This window comes from Elaeis guineensis, chromosome 4 (genome assembly GCF_000442705.2).
Source record: "Elaeis guineensis isolate ETL-2024a chromosome 4, EG11, whole genome shotgun sequence".
Taxonomy (NCBI): domain Eukaryota; kingdom Viridiplantae; phylum Streptophyta; class Magnoliopsida; order Arecales; family Arecaceae; genus Elaeis; species Elaeis guineensis.
Genome location: NC_025996.2, coordinates 53,263,833 through 53,286,709, shown reverse-complemented (window position 1 = coordinate 53,286,709; position 22,877 = coordinate 53,263,833). Strand labels below are relative to the sequence as shown.

At 36.1% G+C, this 22,877-nt stretch overlaps 1 protein-coding gene across 1 annotated transcript; it reads right to left on the bottom strand.

Moving 5' to 3' along the window:
* Positions 1-1,079: 1,079 nt before the first annotated feature.
* On the bottom strand, positions 1,080-21,718 carry LOC105042820 (26S proteasome non-ATPase regulatory subunit 2 homolog A). The gene is made up of 25 exons (XM_010920159.4): positions 21,477-21,718; positions 21,291-21,391; positions 20,964-21,084; positions 20,813-20,872; positions 17,221-17,288; positions 13,899-13,941; positions 10,337-10,402; positions 10,121-10,159; positions 9,969-10,051; positions 6,644-6,758; positions 6,461-6,535; positions 6,018-6,173; positions 5,234-5,341; positions 4,985-5,089; positions 4,762-4,902; positions 4,559-4,663; positions 4,259-4,480; positions 3,377-3,490; positions 3,072-3,287; positions 2,463-2,522; positions 2,271-2,384; positions 2,103-2,188; positions 1,909-2,017; positions 1,638-1,816; positions 1,080-1,533 (listed from the first exon to the last, which is right to left on the bottom strand). Exons 1-25 carry the CDS (start codon positions 21,585-21,587, stop codon positions 1,458-1,460), a joined length of 2,673 nt encoding a protein of 890 aa, XP_010918461.1. The 5' UTR covers positions 21,588-21,718; the 3' UTR covers positions 1,080-1,457.
* Between the last annotated feature and the right edge of the window lie 1,159 nt (positions 21,719-22,877).

The following is a 22,877-nucleotide window of genomic DNA, read 5'->3' as shown; positions in this document are numbered from 1 at the left end:
AAAAAATAAATGACCATATTATCATGTTATTAATTTAATTTATCATTCATTTATTAATATTTTGGTTCTATAGCTACAAATTTAATTATCTGACTTATATGTGTATTTATTTTCATATTTTCACATTGTATCCATATCTATTTAAAAGGATATGAATTTTTGCATCTGATCAATATCTGTATTTATATTTATTAAATAAAATAAATATAGATATAGATATGCTAACATCTAACCCATGTTTGATCCATTTTTAGACATAATAGCAATGTTCCATGGTAGGCCAAGTGAAAATGTTGCTATTGGAGTTCTACATGCAAGCTTTGAGTAAGATTATTAAAAAAAAAGAAATCCTCATCCAACCATGACAGTCACATGGAATCCTGCTCCCACCATGCTCCCACCAGCGCAAGACCAAGTCATATAAAACTTCTTCTTCACCTTTACATATCTTCTCAATTCATTGAACTGTCATTTAAACTAATTCCCTATCCACTCATCTCAAAAGACATCCTCTCCTGCTAACTCTCTTAATTATATTTGAGCATCTATTATTTTTTTGAATAGACTCTCATTTATAATGTTCTCAAGGACATGGATATACAATTTTACAAGTTATAGTTTGTAAACTTGCACCTAGTGAATACTAAATACCTTGAATGAAACTGGAAAACAAAAGGATCGAATTCATGTCTTACTTTTTAAATTTCCTTCAAAATTTTGTCATTTTACATTTACTTAATTATAAAAAAGCTAAACACTTAACCCAAACTACAGATTCGATCCAACCGAGTCTCCATATGCTTGAGCCCAGCCTGATCCAAATAATCCACCGGGTCCTAAATCCTTTGTTCAAAAACCCAACTTGACCAAACCCGATACGCTAATAAGTTAGATTGAGAAATACCATGCACACCGCAGGCGGTGAGCGTGAGCTGCACCACCCACGGTGCACAAAATATTTCTCATGTTAGATCTGAATATATCCGGCCCAACATGTTTGTAGATTGCAAAAGGCTTGGGAATGTAACCGTGAGGAGAATGTAGTGAAATATGCTCTGCAGGCAAATATGACACCTAGATTTATAGTAAAATAACGAACCATTGGTTTTAAGCTATTTCAGTATTTCTAACAATATTTATACAGAATTGAGAAGCATTTCCTCAAAGGAACAGCGGCTGCATTTAAATAGGAAAAGCAACAGATTGAGAAGTAGCAAATAAGATAGTTTAACAAAAAAAAAAAATCATCTTTTGGGAAATCCATCTCCTCTTTGGAAAAAGTTACAACAAAACCACCCCTGACCCTGCATCGCTTTCTCATATGTGTTCAGGCTTCAAACTGGAATTGTGCTTGTAGCTGCCTGAGCCAGCGTTTCTCAAACAAAAGCCGTTCCTCTTAACACATGTACACACCTTCTTCACATAGTCTGCCATGCAGGATGTGTTGTTGCAGGTCCTTAATGATCCTCACGGTAATCTGGATTCTCTCTCAAGATAACAAAACCTTCCAATACTGGTGTAAGTGGAATGTATCTGCATGCATAAACAAAGTGAACACACTCAAGCAGTAAGATAACCATTAAACATAAATGAAAACAACGATATGCAATCCAGGACTTAATTATGTAATATCATACTTCTCGGTAGCGAGCTCAGCTCGTTCACCCGCTGCAAGTAAGACAGGAGTGGAATGTGTCTGGAATCCAGTAATAGTCTTTGGCCGTCCCGCCTGGCCAACCACATCAACAGCCTGACCCACTCGTACAGGGACAGAGAGGGGCTTCAGATTTTCGTCCACTGTCATTAGCATCCTTGGCTGCAAAAAAGAGGAAGCTTCTAATTCTTTGGGCATTTCTCGCATAGCTAGCTAATACAGAAAAGGCATGGGTTAGATGTATCAAGCCTCACCTGCATGGCTAAGACAAGGATATAAAGCATGTAATGGTACTTCCCAAGGATAATCGACTTCATGTCCAAACAAACATGCAACACAGTAACAAGTCCAGCAAGAGCCATCCTGTAAAGGGGCAATACTTGTGATTCACGATTATTTAACATATAAAGGGACGAGATGATTCCAAGAAAAAAAAAAAAAAACTTACGGAGATAATAGAAACCGGTCAGAGTGGTAAGGTGAAAGAGTTAGTAAACCCTTGCCCATGTGTACAAGACCTTGAGCAATTCTCACCTGCATATACATTTGGAAAATGGTGAGACTTGAGAATATTGTGAGTAGCTAAAATAAACAGGAAAAGAATGCTTATGCTTACGCAGAAGAGGTGCCCAGCTTCTTTGTAGTAATAACTTGAAAGGTTGCGTAGCATGCCAGCTATTCGAGCATTATTGGTGCCCGCACCTATCAAGCCCAAGGAGATGATTGCTGCCTGTAGAATAAATGTTAGATTAATAAGTAATGACTTAATGAAAAAAAATGAAATGAAACACCATGTAGGGGAACAAACCATAGACACATCGCCATCTGTATCATGACTGAGTCTGCTTAGAGTGTCCATGACATTGACCTGATCAAACAGGACTCCATAAGCCGCAAAACAATAATCACTCCAAAAATATTATAGACTTAGAGCTAGAATAGTTGATTTACAGCCAGTTTGGCCCCCCAGCCATTATGGTATCTCCAACAAGGCCACAAGACAAAGTTTCATGACTTCAGGAGCCCTTAGCGTACAAATCACTTTCTAAAATGGATACATTACACCAAAAACTTGGGAGTAGGGAAGCAACAGCTGCCTCCCACTTTTATTTTCATTTTCTTGCTTTACTCAACAACTCCAAACCATGTGGCAACATCAAATATAGGGTCAATGCAGTGTCCAAACATATAATTACTTTGGCCACAAACAATGGCCTTTAGTCTGCTGTGCGGTGCCTAAAATCAGCTGTATCAACTCAACCGACAGCTGTGCGTGAATCAAGTCAAACTCAATAACCATGACAAACCAACAGTATGTTGTTTGCCCACCTTTACCCTATATTGTGTCCAAGTGTGAAACTTCAATAGCCATAGTAATGTGACAATTTTAAAGCCAACATCCATAAGATTGACCTACTTTTGGATTGGATATGCATAGTATTCCAAGAGCCAGAGGTACTGCCCGTCTAATGTTCTGCTCTCCATATTGCAAGAGGTGCTCCAGAGACCGGATAGCCATATCAAGACCCAATTCTTCAGCCATTGCAATTAGAGCAATTCCAAGGACAGCAGGTCCTTGATGAGTCTCGCCCTTATCTAGATGTTGAGCACAGATCCCCAAAAGCTTCTGGACCTGCAAGATGAGGAATTGATAATATTTATCAGCTTATGGAACACGTTGAATGTGATGCTGCACTATCGTGATGACAGATGAAAAAAGACCTTAAGCACATTTCCTGTTCCAGCATATGCCAAGGATAAGAGTGTGACATCACAATATTTTCTAATTTTTTCATTAAATGTCTTGGAAACCTCTGCAGTAGCTTCGACACTATCCTGCAGACAAAGTTAAACTAGATTGTAAGATAACGATAGAGCATGCTGTTAGTCAGCATTGTGAAATACATATCTCAATCAATAATATAATAATGCTGTTAGTCAACATTGTGTAATACATATCTCAATCAATAATATAATAATGTTCACCTCATAAAGGTAATATCTACAGGTAACATAAACCACAACTGAACAATAACTTGTGGAAAAAGAAGAAACCAACACCCTTATCCAAAGTTTCTTCAAAAAAATTTGCAGATCGAGAAATGAATCATGCCATTCCCACCACATACACAAAAATGGAAAAAGAAAAAGTACATTCTACACCTGGCTCCCTAGGTCACATATGAAACCTTCTGAATTAGTACCCAGATCATGAACAGCACAAAATTTTGGTCTTGCTGTGTGACCTCCAACAAGGCCATTCCACAGTACAACCTAGCAAGCTCGGTTCTCTCTCTCTCTCTCTCTCTCTCTCTCTCTCTCTCTTTTCTTTTTCTTTCCAGTGAGAAAGCAAATTACTCATAGAACCAAAGCTCATGCAACCAGAGCACTAACTCAAAGACACCAAAATCAGGATCCTTTTTCCACCAGAAAGAAACCCTAGACTACATTCAATTGAGAAAATGCTTTTAGTAACAATGTAGCTTTAGAAAAGAAGATGAAGTAATTTCATACATGAAACTTCACAAGTGATGCCAGAAGGAAAAAAAAATCAAACACAAGATATATGAACAAAAACCATGGGAGGCTAAAAAATATTATTACCTGCTTTCCAAGGTAAAGAAGGCCAAGGGCAACAGGGAGCAAGCGGGTAAGCGGTTCATTCAGTTCAGTTTCACTTCGGTCCATCAAGGCAAAAATAATAGATTGAGCAATTTCTTCATTGCAAGAACCAACGTACACCAACCCAAGGGTGATGGCAGAAAATACAAGCACTTCAAGAGGCGTTTTAGGGTCTCCCAATATAAGTGACAGGCGAGCTCTAAGCTGATATTCCAGAGAACATCAGTGAAAAACAAGAATAATCAGGGGTTACAGATAGAAAAGAAACTACAGGAATTTCACCTCATCTTTGTGCGAACCAGCATATGCAATGCCAAGGCCCAAAATTGCCCCAATTCGAATGATAGTGTCCTCTTTATTAACAAAGTCAATAAGAAGTGCCAATGCCTGGAAAAAAATAAACAAATAGTGAAATTCCATAAGAGATAAGTGTAATCAAACAAAGATATCACCGCCCCTGTGGGAACACATAAAAGATAGCTCACAGGGTCACAGTCATTCTTTACACCACAGTTGACAATCCCAACACCTAGCAAAGCCCCTGCAACAACATGGTTATCATTGCTGTGCAGATATTTATCAATTTGAGCAAGTCCAGAGTCCACATCCCACAAAAGAATCATCCCCTGTTAGTGCCAACAAAGGCATCAATTTCTGATGGTCATTAAAAGCTCAATACCAGATAACACACAAGGAACAAGAGTGTACCAAGCTGGCTGCTGCACTGGCCTTCCCATGCTCCTTGTTTTTAAACAACCAGCTACCCGAAGATCCACCGCTTGTAGATTCTGATGGGACAGTCATCAATTTATCCTGCACGAAAGCAGAGGAAAGATTCAAATTTACTTCATATACCAAAATATTAAAATCAATAAAAACATACAGCATACGTACGTATGTACATATGTACATACGTGAATAGTTAGAGATATAAGGAAAAAAGGCTCTCAGGGGTACCTGACCAAAACCAGCATTCACAAATGCATTCACGAAAGTAGCAGCCAGATTCTGTCGAGCTGAATCAAGACTGGAACTTGCGCTTGCCCGGCCATCAATCAAGTGTGCCTAACAAGAAAAACATGTAATCCACTGAAAATGAAGTATACAGGCGGAAATGCACGCACAGATAACCATATGGTCACACTTAAGTTGTGATATTTTTCTTTCAGCCTGTTCATTTTGAATCCCATTATCTTAATTGAATACATGTAACCTTTTTCTTTAAAATGACACGTCCTGATCATAGATTTCATTACTTTATCGAATATATAACCGCATGTGTTTCGTGTATAACTTCTCCTTTCCGAATGATACACTGGAATTTTCATTATTTAATTGAAAATATATCTGCATGCTTGCATGAGTCCATGTATACTCCTCAAAGCAATGCTCATTAAAACTTTGTCAGGAAACGAGAAGCGACACTAAAACATGAACTCATTATCTCACTAAACAAAGGATGCATTAGAATGTTCAAATATTAATCAATAAAAAGCTTGTTAGCTAAATTCATAACCTAAACATGAATTACCATCCACTACCCACACAATTCATAATCTTGTAAAATCTTTGGAACAGGACTTAAAAAAAATTACATCAGCGATTTTAAAAAAATAGAAGCTCTGAAGCATATTGATGTTTTCAATTCAACAAAGACAAAAATATATGGAAGATATGCTCATTTTGCTATTATACTTAAAAAAGAAAAAAAATATACTCAGGCTATTATAGATGCCGGCACCTTATAAATGTCTTCTGGAGATTTGGGTTCCATGACCTCAACATCACGAGCAAGAGTAAGGTATCCTTCACTTAGTTTAACATTGTTGACTATATCCTGCAGGGCCTCCCCATCATCATCTGCAGCTATATCATCATCAAGCTCCAGTACTAATCCCTGGATCACATAACAGTGATCAGTGAAGCAAGATCATCAAATATCGCATGGGAATATCATGAGAAATTGCATATTTAGCAGAGCACCAAAATTACCAAGATAGACAGCTCAAATTTAACACAACAAACTAATAACCTAAATTCTTATTCGAGCAAATGGCGAGTATGTAAAATATATAAAGATGAAAAGACCTAAATATGCTAGTTATAATACATGCACCCAACCATAAGGAATTGAATGACTAAGGATTAAAATATTAACTATTCAATAAGATAGGAATAGCTTACATGGCGAGCAATAATATAAGAAAATTGCTTCTTCAACAACAGATCCTCTGTCGATGTGTAGACTTGTTTCACGTACTGTCATTACAACAAAATCTCATTAGAGCATGTTCATGATAGCCAAATCTTGCTTCAGTCAGAGAAGCGAAAAGAGGTTTCTTAAAACTAAAAGGCTCACAAGTGGACCTGAATGTTATCAATAAAGAGTGCAATTCGTAAGGCACTTGCATAGTCTTCAAACTTCATATAAATTGTATATGCTATATCCAACGCCAATACGTCATCAGGGCTTGGGAGATAGCTGCGAAACATATTTTATTAGAAATTCGTCCCACCATTTTGCACATGTTAAACTTAATAATGAGAGTGTTTTTTTGTAGCTTGGATGCACCTAAAAAGCATACTTATTGATTAGAAAGAATTTGAATGAAGTGGTTATTAGCACCACAGCTCATGGAAATGTAGAGTGCAAAGAATCATGGAGGGGGAAAAAGAGACTCCAGTGCAGCTAAATAAGCTTCTAAGATAAATGACAATGGTCCATGCAGATCTGAACCTATTTCTCTTCAACATCAAAAGAGGCATATCTGGCATACCTGTGTACACATAAGAAGCCAAGGAAATGCAAGTTTGAAAAGACCCACTTACAGAAATGGGACAACATCTCATGTCAAATTCAAAGCAAGCCTTGACGCCAAATTCAGTAGTCGGACAAGCACTAATGCAAATGCTAATAACCTGATTCTGTGTTGATTTTTGAAATAAAACTTTTCCAAAAGCATGTATTTTAACTATCAAATAGACTTGAGAAGGCTCCAGTAAAGAGAGGTATTTTGATTTGTGTTGAAGGTTGCAAAAAAAGGGGGAATACCTAAGCCAAGGTTTTAAATCCGATGTGATGGGACGGTCCCGATTTTTTCATGAAACAAGATGCGCCACTATCCCGTCTCATCTCGACAGTTGGACAGAATATATCCCAAGATGTCCCGATCGGGATACTGGGACGCTAGTGGGACAGCTCTATCCCAACACATGGGATGGTACGCCATCTCAGTGTCCCACAGGACGTCCCACTGGAACCTGAATTCTTGACCTAAGGTAACTTTCAATAGAGGTTGTGAGGAAGAACACCAAGAAACTTGAAAATAACAATAGAGGTGGCCCTAAACAAGAATACATGGTGAATGAGGATCCATGATGTCAACTCCAAATGGTTGGGGAGGATATATGGCTTTGCTTATGCTATGTAACCATTAAGTCTAGGTCTCATCCATGTAGCCAGAAGTACATGTTTATCAATAACGTCTACAAATACCAGTGTCACCTCTAAAAAAGCAGAAACCTTTATGAATCATATAAAACATGATCTGCTCCGTCATTTGTTTGACCATAATTAATATATTTCCCAAACATAATGGTGCATATTGCAAGTCATATCTCATGATCACCTGCTAACTTGTTGTCAGTTCCAAGATTGTAATATTCAGACACGCTATGTATTTAACAGGCCTTGCGGGGCAACAATCATGCCATGATGCTTAGCAAGTGGATCCAGTAATCTCAATCTGGATCACTGGCTAAACTTAAGGAGTTAATCTTCTGATAGGGTTCCCATCATGCAAGTGCGTAGGTATCAGGGTTGTAACTCCAATGTGATAAAGTATACTTTCACCATTTCTCCCAACTATATCACCATCTTATACATGATGTCACTTGTAACTTGATATCAATCTTGCACATGAAACCACCTTTGAATCACTCTTAAAGAATGTGAGGAGACAGGAAATAACCGTGCAACCCATAATATTAAAAAGGAACAATATTTAGGGTAAAATAAATAGTTATCTCTATTCATTGATATCAACAAATAGATGTGATCACATATGCACTTATTTGTTGGAAAGAAAGGGAGGGAGATTCGCAATTTAGATTTGCTCACATCGAATAATACAGAAAATACCTCTCCAAGTTATCTAACTCATAAGCTCCTACACTTGAAAGGGGAACAGAAGCACCAGGATGTATAGCCTGGTTTGCACAATTATATGCGAAAAAATCTGGTTATAAGAAAGAACCCAGTTACTTGTTACAATATTCAGCCTAAAGAAAACATGAGAGAAAATGGGGGGGGGGGGGGGAGGGGGGAGTAGAGCGGTTGTAACCAAATGCAACTTGCACATTTTTTACACTAAACCAAATCCATACCCAACCATTAAAATTATAGAACTAAAGATTATGTAATCAGGAAAAAAAATCCCACACACAAAAAGAAACAAAAGCCAATGATTATTTTATATTGCTACAGGACCTCCAGGTTCAGATGAAATCATGAGATATCTAAAATGATTTTTTTTAAAAAAAAATGGGCCTTGAAAAAGCAAACTGAACAAATTCATGTCCTATAAGGCATTTGCTAGTACCCCAGTAGTGTCCCTTGAGTAAGTTGGGCACAATAGAAAACTCAAACATACAAAGAAAGAAAATATGCAATGGTAGGAAAAGCAACAAAATGTTATTGGCATGACATATTTCTAAAGTAGATATTCCCAATTGACAGTAATTAGTATGGACAAACACCTGTCTTGTAATAAGATTCATCCAACTAAAACTGTATTTTAAAAGACTGCAAGCAACAGACAGGCAGCTAGGGAGATGCCTCACACCTAGGCTCTAAGTAGGCACTCAAGTGAGAGCCTAGAGGTAAGCGGCAAGTATCAACTTGATGGCATCCTGTACTAGTTTGTAAGTCAATCTCATCCTTGGTGTTGCTACATTGACAGATATAGTAGCACATGAAACAGTAAAATCAATGTTGACTATTGATTTGAAATATACAGAACAAGTTCTTCACAAGAATGATCATAGCCATTCAAAGAACAATCTCTTTAATATCAGACAGCAATAGTCAACATTCAAACCTGTCGCATATTCTAAAGATGAATGTAATTTTTCAACTGTTAAGATATGATACACATACAATCAACAAAAAAATCATTAAATAATTTAAAAAGGAAAATTCTCTACATAACTTTAATGAAGCATTTTAATCTTTTGAATATATACATATAACTACATACACTCCTTGGGAGCACAAAGATATCATTACAACATTTGTTTCAGACATAATATTCTTAAGAGTAATTAAATTATCAAAGCCTGTATTCTGGAATATTAAGAGATACTAGAATTTACAATTCCACTTAATATTTCTTTAAATATGAATGCCAACATTAACATGAAGCAGAGCTATGATCCAGAAGGCACGAGTGGATGAAGAATACACTTGTTTGCAACTAATTGGTCTAGGAGGCAGATAGACCACTCCTGAGACAAGGCACTCAAAGGAAACCCAAAGTCTGGGATACTAACGAACTCACAAAGCAAGGGCTGGAATGGGAATGTCCCATTATTGCAGTCTATGTAACATTAACTATTTCAGCCAAAAAATAAGATGACTGGAACAAGAAAAACATTAGATGCAACTTGTGAACATGTCTATCAGGTTACTTACCTAGAAGAACTGGTAAGGTACAAGCACGCCCTCTTGTAATTTGTAGCATCGACATGCTCAATCAACAGATCAAGATCTTCAACCTGGAAGGACAGAATTTCAGCATATACAGCTACCTCACAGTATACACAGAAAAGTAGGTCATGACTTACCTCCATCAGAAGATCTACAGCTTCCGGCTCAGCATTATGCTGCACCAAAATTAACCATTTCACTTAACAAGGAACAACTTTCCAAGATACAAGTGCAGCATCATCTTAAAAACAAACGGAAAAATGCAGGAGGCACAGCATAACAAAGCATAACATAGAAACTACAAAAATGAAGAAGAAGAGATTTAAATCACAAGGGTTTCATCCAAAGCATACCTTCATGTGAAATGCAACAATTTGTTGAACGAGTTCCATTAGAGCATCTATGGGCATGTCATCATACTGCATAACATAAAGAGAAAAGCAATCAGCCTGCCACCTCTGTGAGCTCTCCAAAATTTACAATGGTCGGGCCAAATATTGAGGCATTCTAACCTTAAATACAACATCCAAATCAATAAAAGTAACTTAAGTAACCAAATTTACAGCCAATCATACAAGTGGCTAAGCCCCTGAAGAATGACAAGGATCATCTTCAGGCAAGACAGTTGGATAAATGTTTGACATTTAAACTACAAAATGGAGAAACTTATTAACCAAGAACACCTATAAACTTCCTAGGCAAGTTCAATGGAATTACCTCATAAGAAACATAAGTAAACTTAAGGTCATGTTAAATTAAGGCTGGCTCATTATAATTTTATTAGAAACTCAAGTTATTAAATTGATGTCAGCAATCCTGCACACTAGAATGAATTCATTTCACCATGAAATGAAAATAGCATATGGCAGCAGGGACAATGATAATGTGGTATTTTAAGATTGATTAGCGAAAATGGGCTTGGCAGTGTCAAAAGGGTGTGGTCGCACATTTCATCAGAAATCAAAATGGGTATTAAAATCCAGATAGCAGGCATGTAGCAGCCAAGGGGCTTTATAGCAAATAGCAGATAGCGGCACCACAAGCACAAAGCGGGCTGTTAAAACATATAAACATGTTCTCCAAAGGAATGATGTCAAAATCTATTGTATCGTGTGAGGTAATAACTTTCATGGAACAAGAACAAACAAGAAAGAATATAACCCAAGAAAGAAAAGACGTTTTGTCAAAAATTTTAAATTTTTTTAAAAAGAGAGTTGAAGGAACTATATGATCAATTATTTAATGTAAAGATTTATTTGATGTAAACAAGAACATGTGTAGCATTAACCTAATCAAGTAGCAATAAATGGTTACTTACATAATATAAGTTCTTTTTCGCTCAAGGATCGTAATACAATATGATCAAGGGTCATATTAGCTACACATAAGCAACCTTTTACCTAAAGGAGTGGCTTATAGATAAATATAAGCCCATAGTTAATTAAGAGCCAACATTTAACCACACAAGCAGTTCCATCATCAGAAAAGGCCCAACTAAGAAAAGTTACCACTAATACTACATGTTAAAATGTCCAGGTTGGGCAAAAGATGAGGTCATAAGGCCAATTTTTGAATGTGCTTTGACAAAATGAATTCATATGCATTAACAGGTCTCAATATGCTTCATTAAATTGACTTCAGAACAAGAGTTCCTTTCTACCTAATCAAGGAGGGCTCAGAATTACTCTGCAATTACATGAAGACTACTTATCGACCTGGTCTTTTTTCATCTACAACTACATGCGAGTGCAAATGTGGTTAAGGTTTTATTTGATACAAGAAAATTGTTTGCATGTTATGGGATCACAAGTTCCAATCGATCCTATGCTACCGACTCATAGAGCAACCCAACTAAAATCAGCCATATCTTTCTCCATACTAATGCTTGTCCCTGTGAAGGTGTTTCATGATGGTCAAATGACCGCAAGGTGTGAAGTTGCAAAGAAGCACAGGATGCAAGAAGCCATCAAGATTTAGGAGTTCAAGCTTAAAATGAGCATAGTGTAGGTGCAGCAATATAGGCAAGCTCAACATATATGGTATACACACCTTTATAATCCATTTTAAGCAGAACCGATAAATAATGTATCCACCAATAACTCAACTTATTCTTCATTTTCGTCTTCCACTTCTTGGTTCACGTAGGAGCAACTTTTTCACTGGTTATATAGGTTGAAAAGACCTCAGTCCTAATCTTGGACTAAATCAGGTCTATAACAATGTTCATTGTATTGGTACCCAGCACCTTACAATTACAGTATGGTATGCCTGCTATGGCATAGCAAAACCCCTATATTGAGATAAGGTTAACAGACTTTTTTGTCATGCCCTCCCATGGTATTGCCAAAATCAGCAACTGTACGAGTCTGTATAAGACATCAGGCCACACTGGTTGGTTCCACCCAGTATAGGCTAGTTCAGCCCTCGTGCAGAGTTCAACCTCAGTACCATATGAGCACCTTATGATATGCTTGGTACAAAGCCGTTCAAGTCACTACAATAAACCATGGTATTATGTGCATACATCAAACACATTTTTAAGATTGCAACCATGTTTCATTCTAAAACACTTCCAGAAACAAGAGGCAAAGACTTTGCTTGAACATCAACTTCAACCCCAAGCGATGACACATTTTTACATTGAGACAGACGAAACATAGGTCAGAAAATGCCAATTTTGGGTCTAGGTGGATAACCGATAATATCCTTCATTTTTTCTTATATTTTTATTCAATTATTTTCTTCTCACATCCTTCTAACTAAAATGCAAGAGTCAGACGGAACAACATTTGATAGAAAGAAACATAGCTCGCAAACATGGAAATTTAGCAATACTCCTAGGCTTTAATCATCACTGCACTTGAACATTTTATTTGTGTGGTTAATAGGCATAAAATTCAACAAGCTATCTTCATACTTGACATGTAAACCAACTCCATTCCACAATCCGAAAAAACTTGTAGGTTTCCTAAAGAAAAATACATTTAATGTAGTTCAATGTACTTTTGGAACAAGTGAATTCTGAAGAAACTAAGTAGGCGATGCACATGAAATAACTTATTGTTGGATAATATGGTTACTATGGCATCCAAATCCATAATCAAGGTAACATCACTAATAAGGTTCTTATTTCATTCAGCTCTTTGTAAGGCGCTATATTAGAGCCATTTTCTTACAGTGTTTTGAAAAACAGCTATGGTTTGTGAGTGGTCAAGGGGTCCCATGGGACATACAGGTTACAAATGCAGGTGCATGTGTTTAAAAACAAATATATCAAGTACAATAAAAGCAACAATAATGATAATAATAATCATAACAATAATAACAATAACAATAATAGTAGTAGTAGTAGTGATGATGATAATAATAATAGCAACTAACAATTAGTGCTTATTACTTAGTAGCTAATACCCAACAGCAATAATTATAATATAATCAAATTTTAGCACTACTAATATCTGATTAGGTCCACCTGAAACCCATTCAAACCTAACTATCAGCTTGAACCCACTTCACAATATGGGCCCATATAAAGTACACTGTATATGTAGCTCCAGATGTGGCCATACATGCAGCCATACCATACTGAGAAGGACATAGATGTGGCCATGCAATTGTAAGTTGAACATCTTTTTGTTCCATATGAGGGATGACCACATATAGTAATGCATATTGGTGATGCAGTGAGGTCAAGCACCACTTATGCATATTCAAACAAAAATAAATGCATTTCTATATCAATCAATTACCATAAACCAGAAAATACAATAAAGAGAACTACCACATAGACCAATCAATGTCAAGTAAACCAACCAAGCAGATAATATACGATAACATGGAAAATATATTTACCGACAGAAACTATATAACAAGGTCTAAAGTTTCAATCATAACTTTTAGAAGAGTGAGACCAACCTGGCGTTTTGCAAACTCTTGTGAAATTTCACCAGCCAGGTTTCTGAAATATCAATATCACCATTAGAAAAATAAGCATAACTATCTAATCAGCATTCGGCCATGTATATGCAAATAAACTTAACACAAAGATCATAAATAACTACGCTAATGCAGGATCTACTTCTTAACTTGGGATTGATGTTATGATCCATCAACAGCATCTCTTTTCCATAGTTTGTGGCATAATTTTGATTGAGGTCAAGTCGTATGTGAAGATGACCAGACTTTCATATATTTGCAATAGATCTCTAACCAAGGCTAGTTGGTTAACATTTAATCATGACCAAGTACATAAAGCATAGGATAATGTATAATGACACAATAAATGTAAAATGATGCAAGACATATGGATGTAAAATAACACAAATAATAAAATCAAAGTAGCAAGAAAGTAATATCAAAATATAATAAGCATAATAATAATATTGAAGGCTGTACAATAAGATGATACCAATAAAAAATGATGAGGACAAAAGCATCTAGTACTCATATCATGCATCAACAAAAATTGCAAATTTGATGGATGTTACCGGGTTCATCTTTGCTTCACAAACAGCTAACCAAGTTAGCAAGTTCTATCATGATCAGCAACTACAGAAAATAAAAGATAATTGAGATGCTGTTACAGGTAGAAGATCTCAGCATGCTAAGCTTGACTTATGGTTCTTTATTGACCCTGGTTTTACTGAGGACAAGTTTTTTTGCTGCTATTATCTCCAAAATTAGCCATCATGTCTTGGAATTTTATGTTTTTGCCTCCATCTAGACACGTACTACCTTGGATTTTATTAAACTAATTTTAAAAAAAATGACTTGAGCCAATACAGAAATGACTTCAGAACTGTTAAAGAAAATGGAAGAATATGTAAAGAGAGCACTTAAAAAATTGTTAACGTTGCAATGTAGTGTTTAGTTCACCTATGATACACAAACTTGCCCGAGCACCCCAATATACCTGTCCTGACATGACACAACACTAGCAAAAAGGTATGGAGACAGCACCCAAAATGCACTCATATTGCTTGGACAAAGCTGTGGAGATAAAGGAGAAGCCAAAGGTGGAGGAGGAGAGGAAGCGAGACCGGGAGGGGGCCGAGAGGGAAAGAGGGAGAAGGGGGAAGATAGAAAGAGAGGAGGTTGCAAAAAGGAGGAGAAATGGGGGGAGAGCGGTGTGAGAGAGAGGGGGGTGTCAGTGGTGGAGGCGAGTCACCTACATGACTAGCAGGGGGCCAGTGTATGTGAAGGTCAGCACTTGGGAGAAATGGCTTGCAGATTGCAGTGGCCAGCAGAGATCGAAGGCAGTGCAGCCTCGAGATGGATGACTGGGGTGCGTGTCTCATGGATAGGGGAAAGGGTCAGAATTTAGGATATTTATCTGTGCAACTTCTGTCAGGTCTAATGCACCAGATTTGTTAAAAATTGGGAGCACTTGATGGATGGTCGTGATGCCATCAACTAGATCCATTTAAAACCAATTAACATCCAATCCACATATTGACTAGTATTTAAAGATAAAGGCCTCTTCACCATGAAGAAAATGAGGTATAAAACGCATACATATACTCTGAGAGCACAGAAAATCAATTTTTTTTATGAAAAAAAAAATCAAAATAATAGAAAAACAAAAACAAACAAAAAATGAAAATTAATTATTTTAATGACAACCAAGGGATTATTTTCCTAGTTATATGCCAAACCAGAAGCTAAAGCAACAAAAAGGAAGGTCAAAATGGGAAAAGTCTAACTTCACATAGATGTTCCTTGATGGTTCTGAACCTTTTCAATCCTTGACTTTTCTGCTCCTTTATTTGAACATCATTGTGACGACCTACTCCATTCTATTTTAAAAAATTAACAATTTGTTAATTCAAGAAGTTCAAGAAGATTGCTTCTCTTACATTTTCCACCAAAAACTAGTTAGCTCTTAAGAGAAAAGATCTATTATCGTGACAAATTCGATCTTCGGGAATAATCTGGCAAAGTTGAGAAGTTCGGAGTTCAGAAATATTCACTAAAGATAATGTTAAAATAATTTATATAATATACATTAATAAATACATATATATATATATATATATATATATATATATATATATATATAGAGAGAGAGAGAGAGAGAGAGAGAGAGAGGGGGGGGGAGAGAGAGCATAGGTACTAAAAACTATGAATTTTTGTCTTCCCGAGAATGGAGCTCAGCATTGGACATCATTAGTAAAGAAAAATAAAAAGATCATTGATGCGGCCATTAGAGCATTAGAAGAAAGTTTCAAAAAAATGGAAGAAAGCAAACTAGTAGTGAGGAGAGAGTGGTAGATGGGGCCTAGAAGGATGAGAAGGGAAAAGAAGAAATGGAGACTAGATTAGACGAATAGAAGAAAGAAAAGAGAGAGGAGTGGTGAATCATGATCTTCTTTACTGAAAAAAAATGGTTAATCTAATATCTAGTCAAATCCCCAGATAATTGGTACCACTTTCCACTTTTCCATTGCTTATGACCCATCTCTTCTTAGCACCCTACTTCAAAGTGAGAGCCCACGGAGATTCTTCCACAAGCTATGAATTATACACTGTTCACATATAAATCATGAAAAAACACAACATCTCATGACTTATGCATGATATGTACGTGAATGAAAGAATAATTCCCAGAACAAGTCGTTTGGCATGCTGAACATGAATAATTAATGAATTTTCAAAAATTCACCAAATTTTGTAACTATAAGGTCTATGAAATGATTCCCTGTCTGGCAGTTCATTTTTATTGTCAAATGTTCGAATCCATACAACACCATAAGATACATGTTTATCTGAAATCCTCATATAGTCCTCTACACCTTCCTGCTTGTCAGTTTGTTGGTAGAAAGTAGGTTTACAGACTAATAAAATTACCCTCATATGCAATCTGATAAACTTGATCAAAACTCCCCATCCTTTTAGATATAATTCAAATACCACTTCTGTCTCCTTTTTAGAATATCCATCATCCATATCAAGTTTGAAGAATGAGACAGCTAAATAAACCTAGAACTTGAAGAAAATTTTCTCGTTTAGTAATTAGAAACTTCATTTAGTAATTAAGACAAAACATAACCATTATTTATGGAAGCCATTGTATCCCATAAGACATCATCAGCCAAAACAATCCAATCAAGAAAATCCATCTCAGCTAATCATGATTTCTATGTAAGCAAACAGCAATCAGACAATGAAAGATATATTCAAAAAACCAATACAGATAGCCACCACCATGGATGAGCTAAGATGAGTTAAGTTTTATTACCTTACATATTCATGACCCCAAGAACCAATATCCCCTTCGGATCCTAACAACCGGTACTTCAGGCTCTCCTACAAAAAAGGCAGATAAATGTTTGATTATATTGAGCTTCACAAGCTAGCAATCCACACTGTCGCAATACATAGACTAAAGCTGGTGGTAGCATGTTCAAACTAGACAATTATATACAAAGATGCGACTAGAATGCTATTATTCTCCAAAGAAAGGTATCATGCCTTTCCAAGAAGACAATTTTGTAATGGAACCACACTTGTAATGTGCATGATCAATGTATGGTAAGTCAAAGTGCATCAGTACCTCGATTAACATCATGTTTTGACATGCAGTTTGGAAACGATACTTTCTTAAGGTGCATGATAAGCATGGACAATGTGCAAATGCATCAAGAGCTCAACTAACATCATGTGTAATGAACCTCTCAAAGGGGGGAAAGCCAAAACATGCATAAAATCATGCATCTAGCAAGCTCCTTATAAAAACACCTATATAATGTAGCTTCTTTACATCTTATGGGCAGAAAAAAAGGACCCAAGAAACCAAGACACCTAGCAAAGACTCAATACAGGGAGCATACTAAGTCTCGAAACACTGAACTGACCCCAAGTACCGAGACAGCAAACCTTGATACACACAAAAATTCCACCCTCAAAATTCATAGCTGTCCAAGTAAGTTTTCCATCCAAACCAACAATCCTTGTTCAAACCACCTCACAATCAAGCCAATCTGCTGGCTGGTTCACCTTACAGCATCAGATCTAATTCCAGTGATGGTACATTTTCCAGTAACAAGTCAAGGGCATTTCATGACTCTTGTATTTGGCTAAAGCCATCCTATTTATTCTTTTTTTCCTTTTAAACAACCGAATCACAGATCCACATGTCATCTACAGCTTTTTTGCAAAGAGAACATAACTACTTGTGAAGAGGAGTGCAGAAATCTCAACCATATCCTGTTTCACAGAATGATCCCAAGGATAAACATGACAGAGTGTGTAATACTTAACCTACATATTGTGAACTATGATAGAATTTTTTTTCTTCAAATTGATCTCCATCATTGTGGCCCAACATGGCTCATCTATAATGCAAGTTGAAGTGTAATTCCTACAACATGCAAATGTAAAAAGGCATTTAGAGGATTCAATCAGAAAGCATTCCATATATAATGGCCCACTTACTTGGCTAAACATACAGGAAAATACCATCATATCTAAATGACAAAAATGGCAACTGTATGATGCAAAACTTAACAAACAAAATATTTATTAAAAAAAAAATGTAATCCATCAATAGTGGACAAAGGTAATTATTATGCATGATTAAAGGTATAGTATGATGAAGGTAATTATTATGCACTACAAATAATAATGCCGAAATAAGAGTTCTATGATGGAGGGACAAAGGTATCATGTGGATGCACTTGCAGGACTGATAAAAGGTGCTAAACTGATAATATTGGAGGTAATATTTGGACATGCAAAACATCAAGAAAATCTGATCAAATGTCCAAACTTTCAGAGTTGTACCTTTCATCCATTGTTATAATGCCCTTATTTAAAAACTGAACTATGGAGTATGCCAAGTTCGTGTGACAAAATAACCAGCAAACTAGTATCATCAAGCCTTCCACAATCATAAGCCTGACATTCAACCAGATGATTCTGTTAAATCTCACATCCCATCATCATTTCGAGATTTCAACAAAGATTTCACTATAAATTTCTCATCTTCATCACAGCTCTATGGCTTAGCATCCTCAGCTGGTATAGTCAATACGTAACACAGCTTTCCACAATCATGAGCCTTCTATTCATTTGCAGGTTAAAAACATTTCAACAATTCTATTAAGCACTGCATCCTTCATCATTTAAAAAATCATAGAAAGATTGTACTCTAAATTTTCCACCTCCATGCTATTAGTATAGTCTAACATTATCTATCAGGATACAGTCTAACTCATAAGAAGACCTGGCAACACGGTCATCTCGAATCCTACCCATGAATACTTAAACACAGTCTTCCCACACCACCTAACAAAGTACAAGCTAATGTCATAAAAAATTTATTTTTTACTCAAATTGGCTTACAAAGGAGATAAATGGATTGAAAGAATCGCTGTTAGAACTTTACTGGCAATATAACTAAAGAAATAATTGCAAAACAAAAAAAAAACTTGGAACAGAAATTGATCTAATTACAACCATACTATCAACTCTGAGTAAAAAAAAGAAAAGAATGATATGCAAAGGTATAAAAGTATAGTAGAAGATGAGGGGAGAAGTAAGTGTCAGGTGCAATTGTCATACACATACACAGCACCATTGAAAAATTTCTTGAAATCATTTTCAATTTAGTGACCGAGCAATTATCTGTCTATTACAGAGTTATTGAATTATGCATATAGATAATACAACATTTCATGAGAGTTTGTTGTGAAACACTCAAGCACATATGCTAAGCATGCGCTTTGTTGTTTACTTTGGTGCTGATAGTGCCATCATTATTTCATCTCATCTCTTATATATTAAGTGTTACATATATCAATATATAAAAATACAAGAGATATATGTTTTCAAAAAATATTATTGAAATTTTTTCTGTTTCCTAATGTTCCAAAATCATCCCAAGCATTTGGCCTAACTTTAACATTATCTATTATTTTTCTTGAGTTCAATCATCTAACTAATTATTATCTTATGCCAAACTTAGCATGGTTGTACGTTGGAAAAAATTCATGTGCACTCACATGATATGGAAACTAGAATTTAGATAGAAGAAAAAAGGGAAGGGTTACACAACATTCACCACGTTGAGCTTTTTGGCAAGGAAGCAATGCCAAATACACTGACTAAAAGTGATCGGAAGGCACTGCTTTGGAAAACAGGGACTTGCTCACTAGGTGTACTGTATGGCAAGATACAATCAGTATATTAAATTACTCCAAGTGGATCTTGGTGCTCCTCAAAACATAATTAGTCAACCAAATCAGCACAGCCTTGATGTGACTCTCAAGAATCAAAAGAACGAATATTTAATAGGTAAACTATCATCAAGGAGGTGCGTTATCAGTTAAATCAGAAAAGCTTTATCAAGTAATGTGTAAAATACAAGGATTATTTGAACATGGTGGTCACTGGACATCATGAAATCTAAACTCAGAAGATTCAAAGCAACATTAATCTAATGGAAAAGTTTATAGAAAACCAGCAAGAAGTTTATCAAACTAAATTGAAATAACTGAGATGCCATCAGCAAAATCTGTTGCTAGGCAACAATTGCATTGTCCAAAATGATGACACAAACACTACGAAGTATATTACCTAGGATAAAAAAATGATTAAAAATAGATGAAAGAACTAGGAAACCAAAATCCGTAACCCGATTGAAGCAAAAGTAAACATCCGTTCAAATAAGCAAACCATGATCAGATTGTCCACATTCTTTTCATGCTTTGTTTTTTTTTTCTTTGTGATATTCCAATCATCCTTAACGCAACTCGTTCTTAACAAAAACAGAACAAAAAAATAAATAAGTGCAACCAAATAATGACTTAAATTGGAAGCAAATTGCATACCCTTTCCCCTTCCGCAGACATCGTTAAGGCCAAGACAGAAAGAATGTCTGCTAGGTACTTCTGCAATTCATAAAGCCATATGAGCTTTGAGTATCGACCAATAACATACCAAAAAAAAACAACAACAACATAGAAAATCTGATGATTATACCTTCAGGTCAGACTCCGGCATCGTCTCAAAGTATGCTTTTAGAGTTCCATAATGGGGTCGAAGGAACTTCAGAGGCTTCGGGACAGACGTCATGGAGCTTGTTGCCGTACGAATCTCCTTCCTATTAACAAAATCGTAACATATCACTGACCAAAAAAAAAAAAAAATCCTAACCCACCAATTCTCCAAACCCATCAGCAAAATTAAGAACATGAAAAAGAAGCAAGCTTTCTACTTGAAAACAAATACGACAATAGTAAATCAAGAACTGCAAAACCCTAAGCATCAGGAATCCAGTTCTGGACATGATTTGCATCAACCAGATACCTCATACTCTCGAGGGCGAACTTCTGGACGCCGGGATCGGCATCCTGGACCCTCTCAACGTAAAGCTCAAGCTGCTGCTTGAACGCCAAATCCTCTTCCGACTGCAACGTAACCATAGACCATTGGCGTAAGAATCGAGTAAAACTGATCAAACATAAATGGGGGAGAGAGAGAGATTCAAATCACCAGATCCTCTTCTTTCTTCTCGTCCTTCTTCTTCTTGGGGTCTTTCAAGGGGGCCTTGGGGGCGGCCTGCTCCCCGCCAGCGGAGCTATTGGGGCTCGGATCGACAGCCATGGCAAGACTCTGGAACAAGCGAAAGGATCTCGGAGAACGATAACGGAAGAGAAAAAGGAAGAAGAACCGGCAAACCCTAGGGTTGGGGAGGGGTCTTAAAAAGTCGAGTGCAAGTTTGGCGAAGGGGAAAAGAAAAGTTCGGTTGTTCTAATTCTTCCTGCTATAACGTTGTCCACACCGTCGATCAACTAATTGACGGTGTATGAGTGAAAAGAGATGTCCAATCATCTGCCGTTCGTTAAACTTTATCTTCCTTCTGAAAATCTTCTGTGGTGCGAATCTCAAGACGATATCATATTACACGAACGAGATCTTACCCTCCCCTGGTACTTTCTCCGAAGAAAAGGCGTGCAGGCCCATAAACAGGAGAAAGAAACGTATCTAACAAGACGTGCAGAACAAGAATGGTTAAATCGAGTTGGCACCTTTTTTTTTCCCTTTAAAACGGAAACAGAGAAAAATTTTATTCTTATTTTCTAAATAATTTTTATTATTTTTAAAAATAAAAATAAAATATTTTTATTTTTAATTTTTTTAAAATAAATTTTTTTTTTCTCCTTCGGTTGTTCACCATACTAATTTTTTTTAAACCTTTTTATCCATTTGATACATATTTCAACTTATTTATTAGAATAATATAAAAATTAAAAATATAATTTGGAATGATATTTTTGTTGAAAAAACATCGTTCCAGATGGCGTTTCTTTGATCCAATCATCCAGCTTACCTGAAACCCATAAAAAAAAAACTATAAAAATACCATTCAAAATGATGCTTTCGAAAATACTTGGTATTTTTTAAAACATCATTCCACTTTTTTTTTCTAAACTATCTTTTTATTTTTTTAGTGCTCTCATCTTAGTTTAATTTTTTAAATTAATTTTTTTGGTGCGTGATATGTTTCTTATTTATATTTTTTAAACTAATTTTTTTGATGCATGATATATTTTTTATTATTATTCATATTTTTTTAGTGCATGATATTATTTTTTAAACTAATTTATATGGCTCTTTTAATATGGTATTTTCTTCTCCAACTTTTCAAGATACATCTGAAGATCCGCATCCATGTCCACAAACCATAGCAACCTGACACTTGAAATGATCAATTAAAAAAGTAAAATATCTAAAACTCCGATAGAAACAACAATTAATAATATTAGATATAATAAAAATATAAAGTCTACAAAAAGAATCCTACTATAAATTCAAAAAATACTGTCCCATAAGGGCATCGTGGTGCCCGTGGCCACTTGGACCTTTTCAGAAAGGTCCTCAATGGTCGCTTCT

Coding starts and splice junctions, on each gene's coding strand:
- LOC105042820 (XM_010920159.4), bottom strand. CDS start 21,587: ATGGCTGTCGATCCGAGCCCCAATAGCTCCGCTGGCGGGGAGCAGGCC. Junction 17,289..20,812: donor TGTCTGCGGAAGGGGAAAGG/GTATGCAATTTG, acceptor CCTTTTTTGTAG/GAGAGCCTGAAGTACCGGTT. Junction 2,385..2,462: donor CAGATGGCGATGTGTCTATG/GTTTGTTCCCCT, acceptor TTTATTCTACAG/GCAGCAATCATCTCCTTGGG.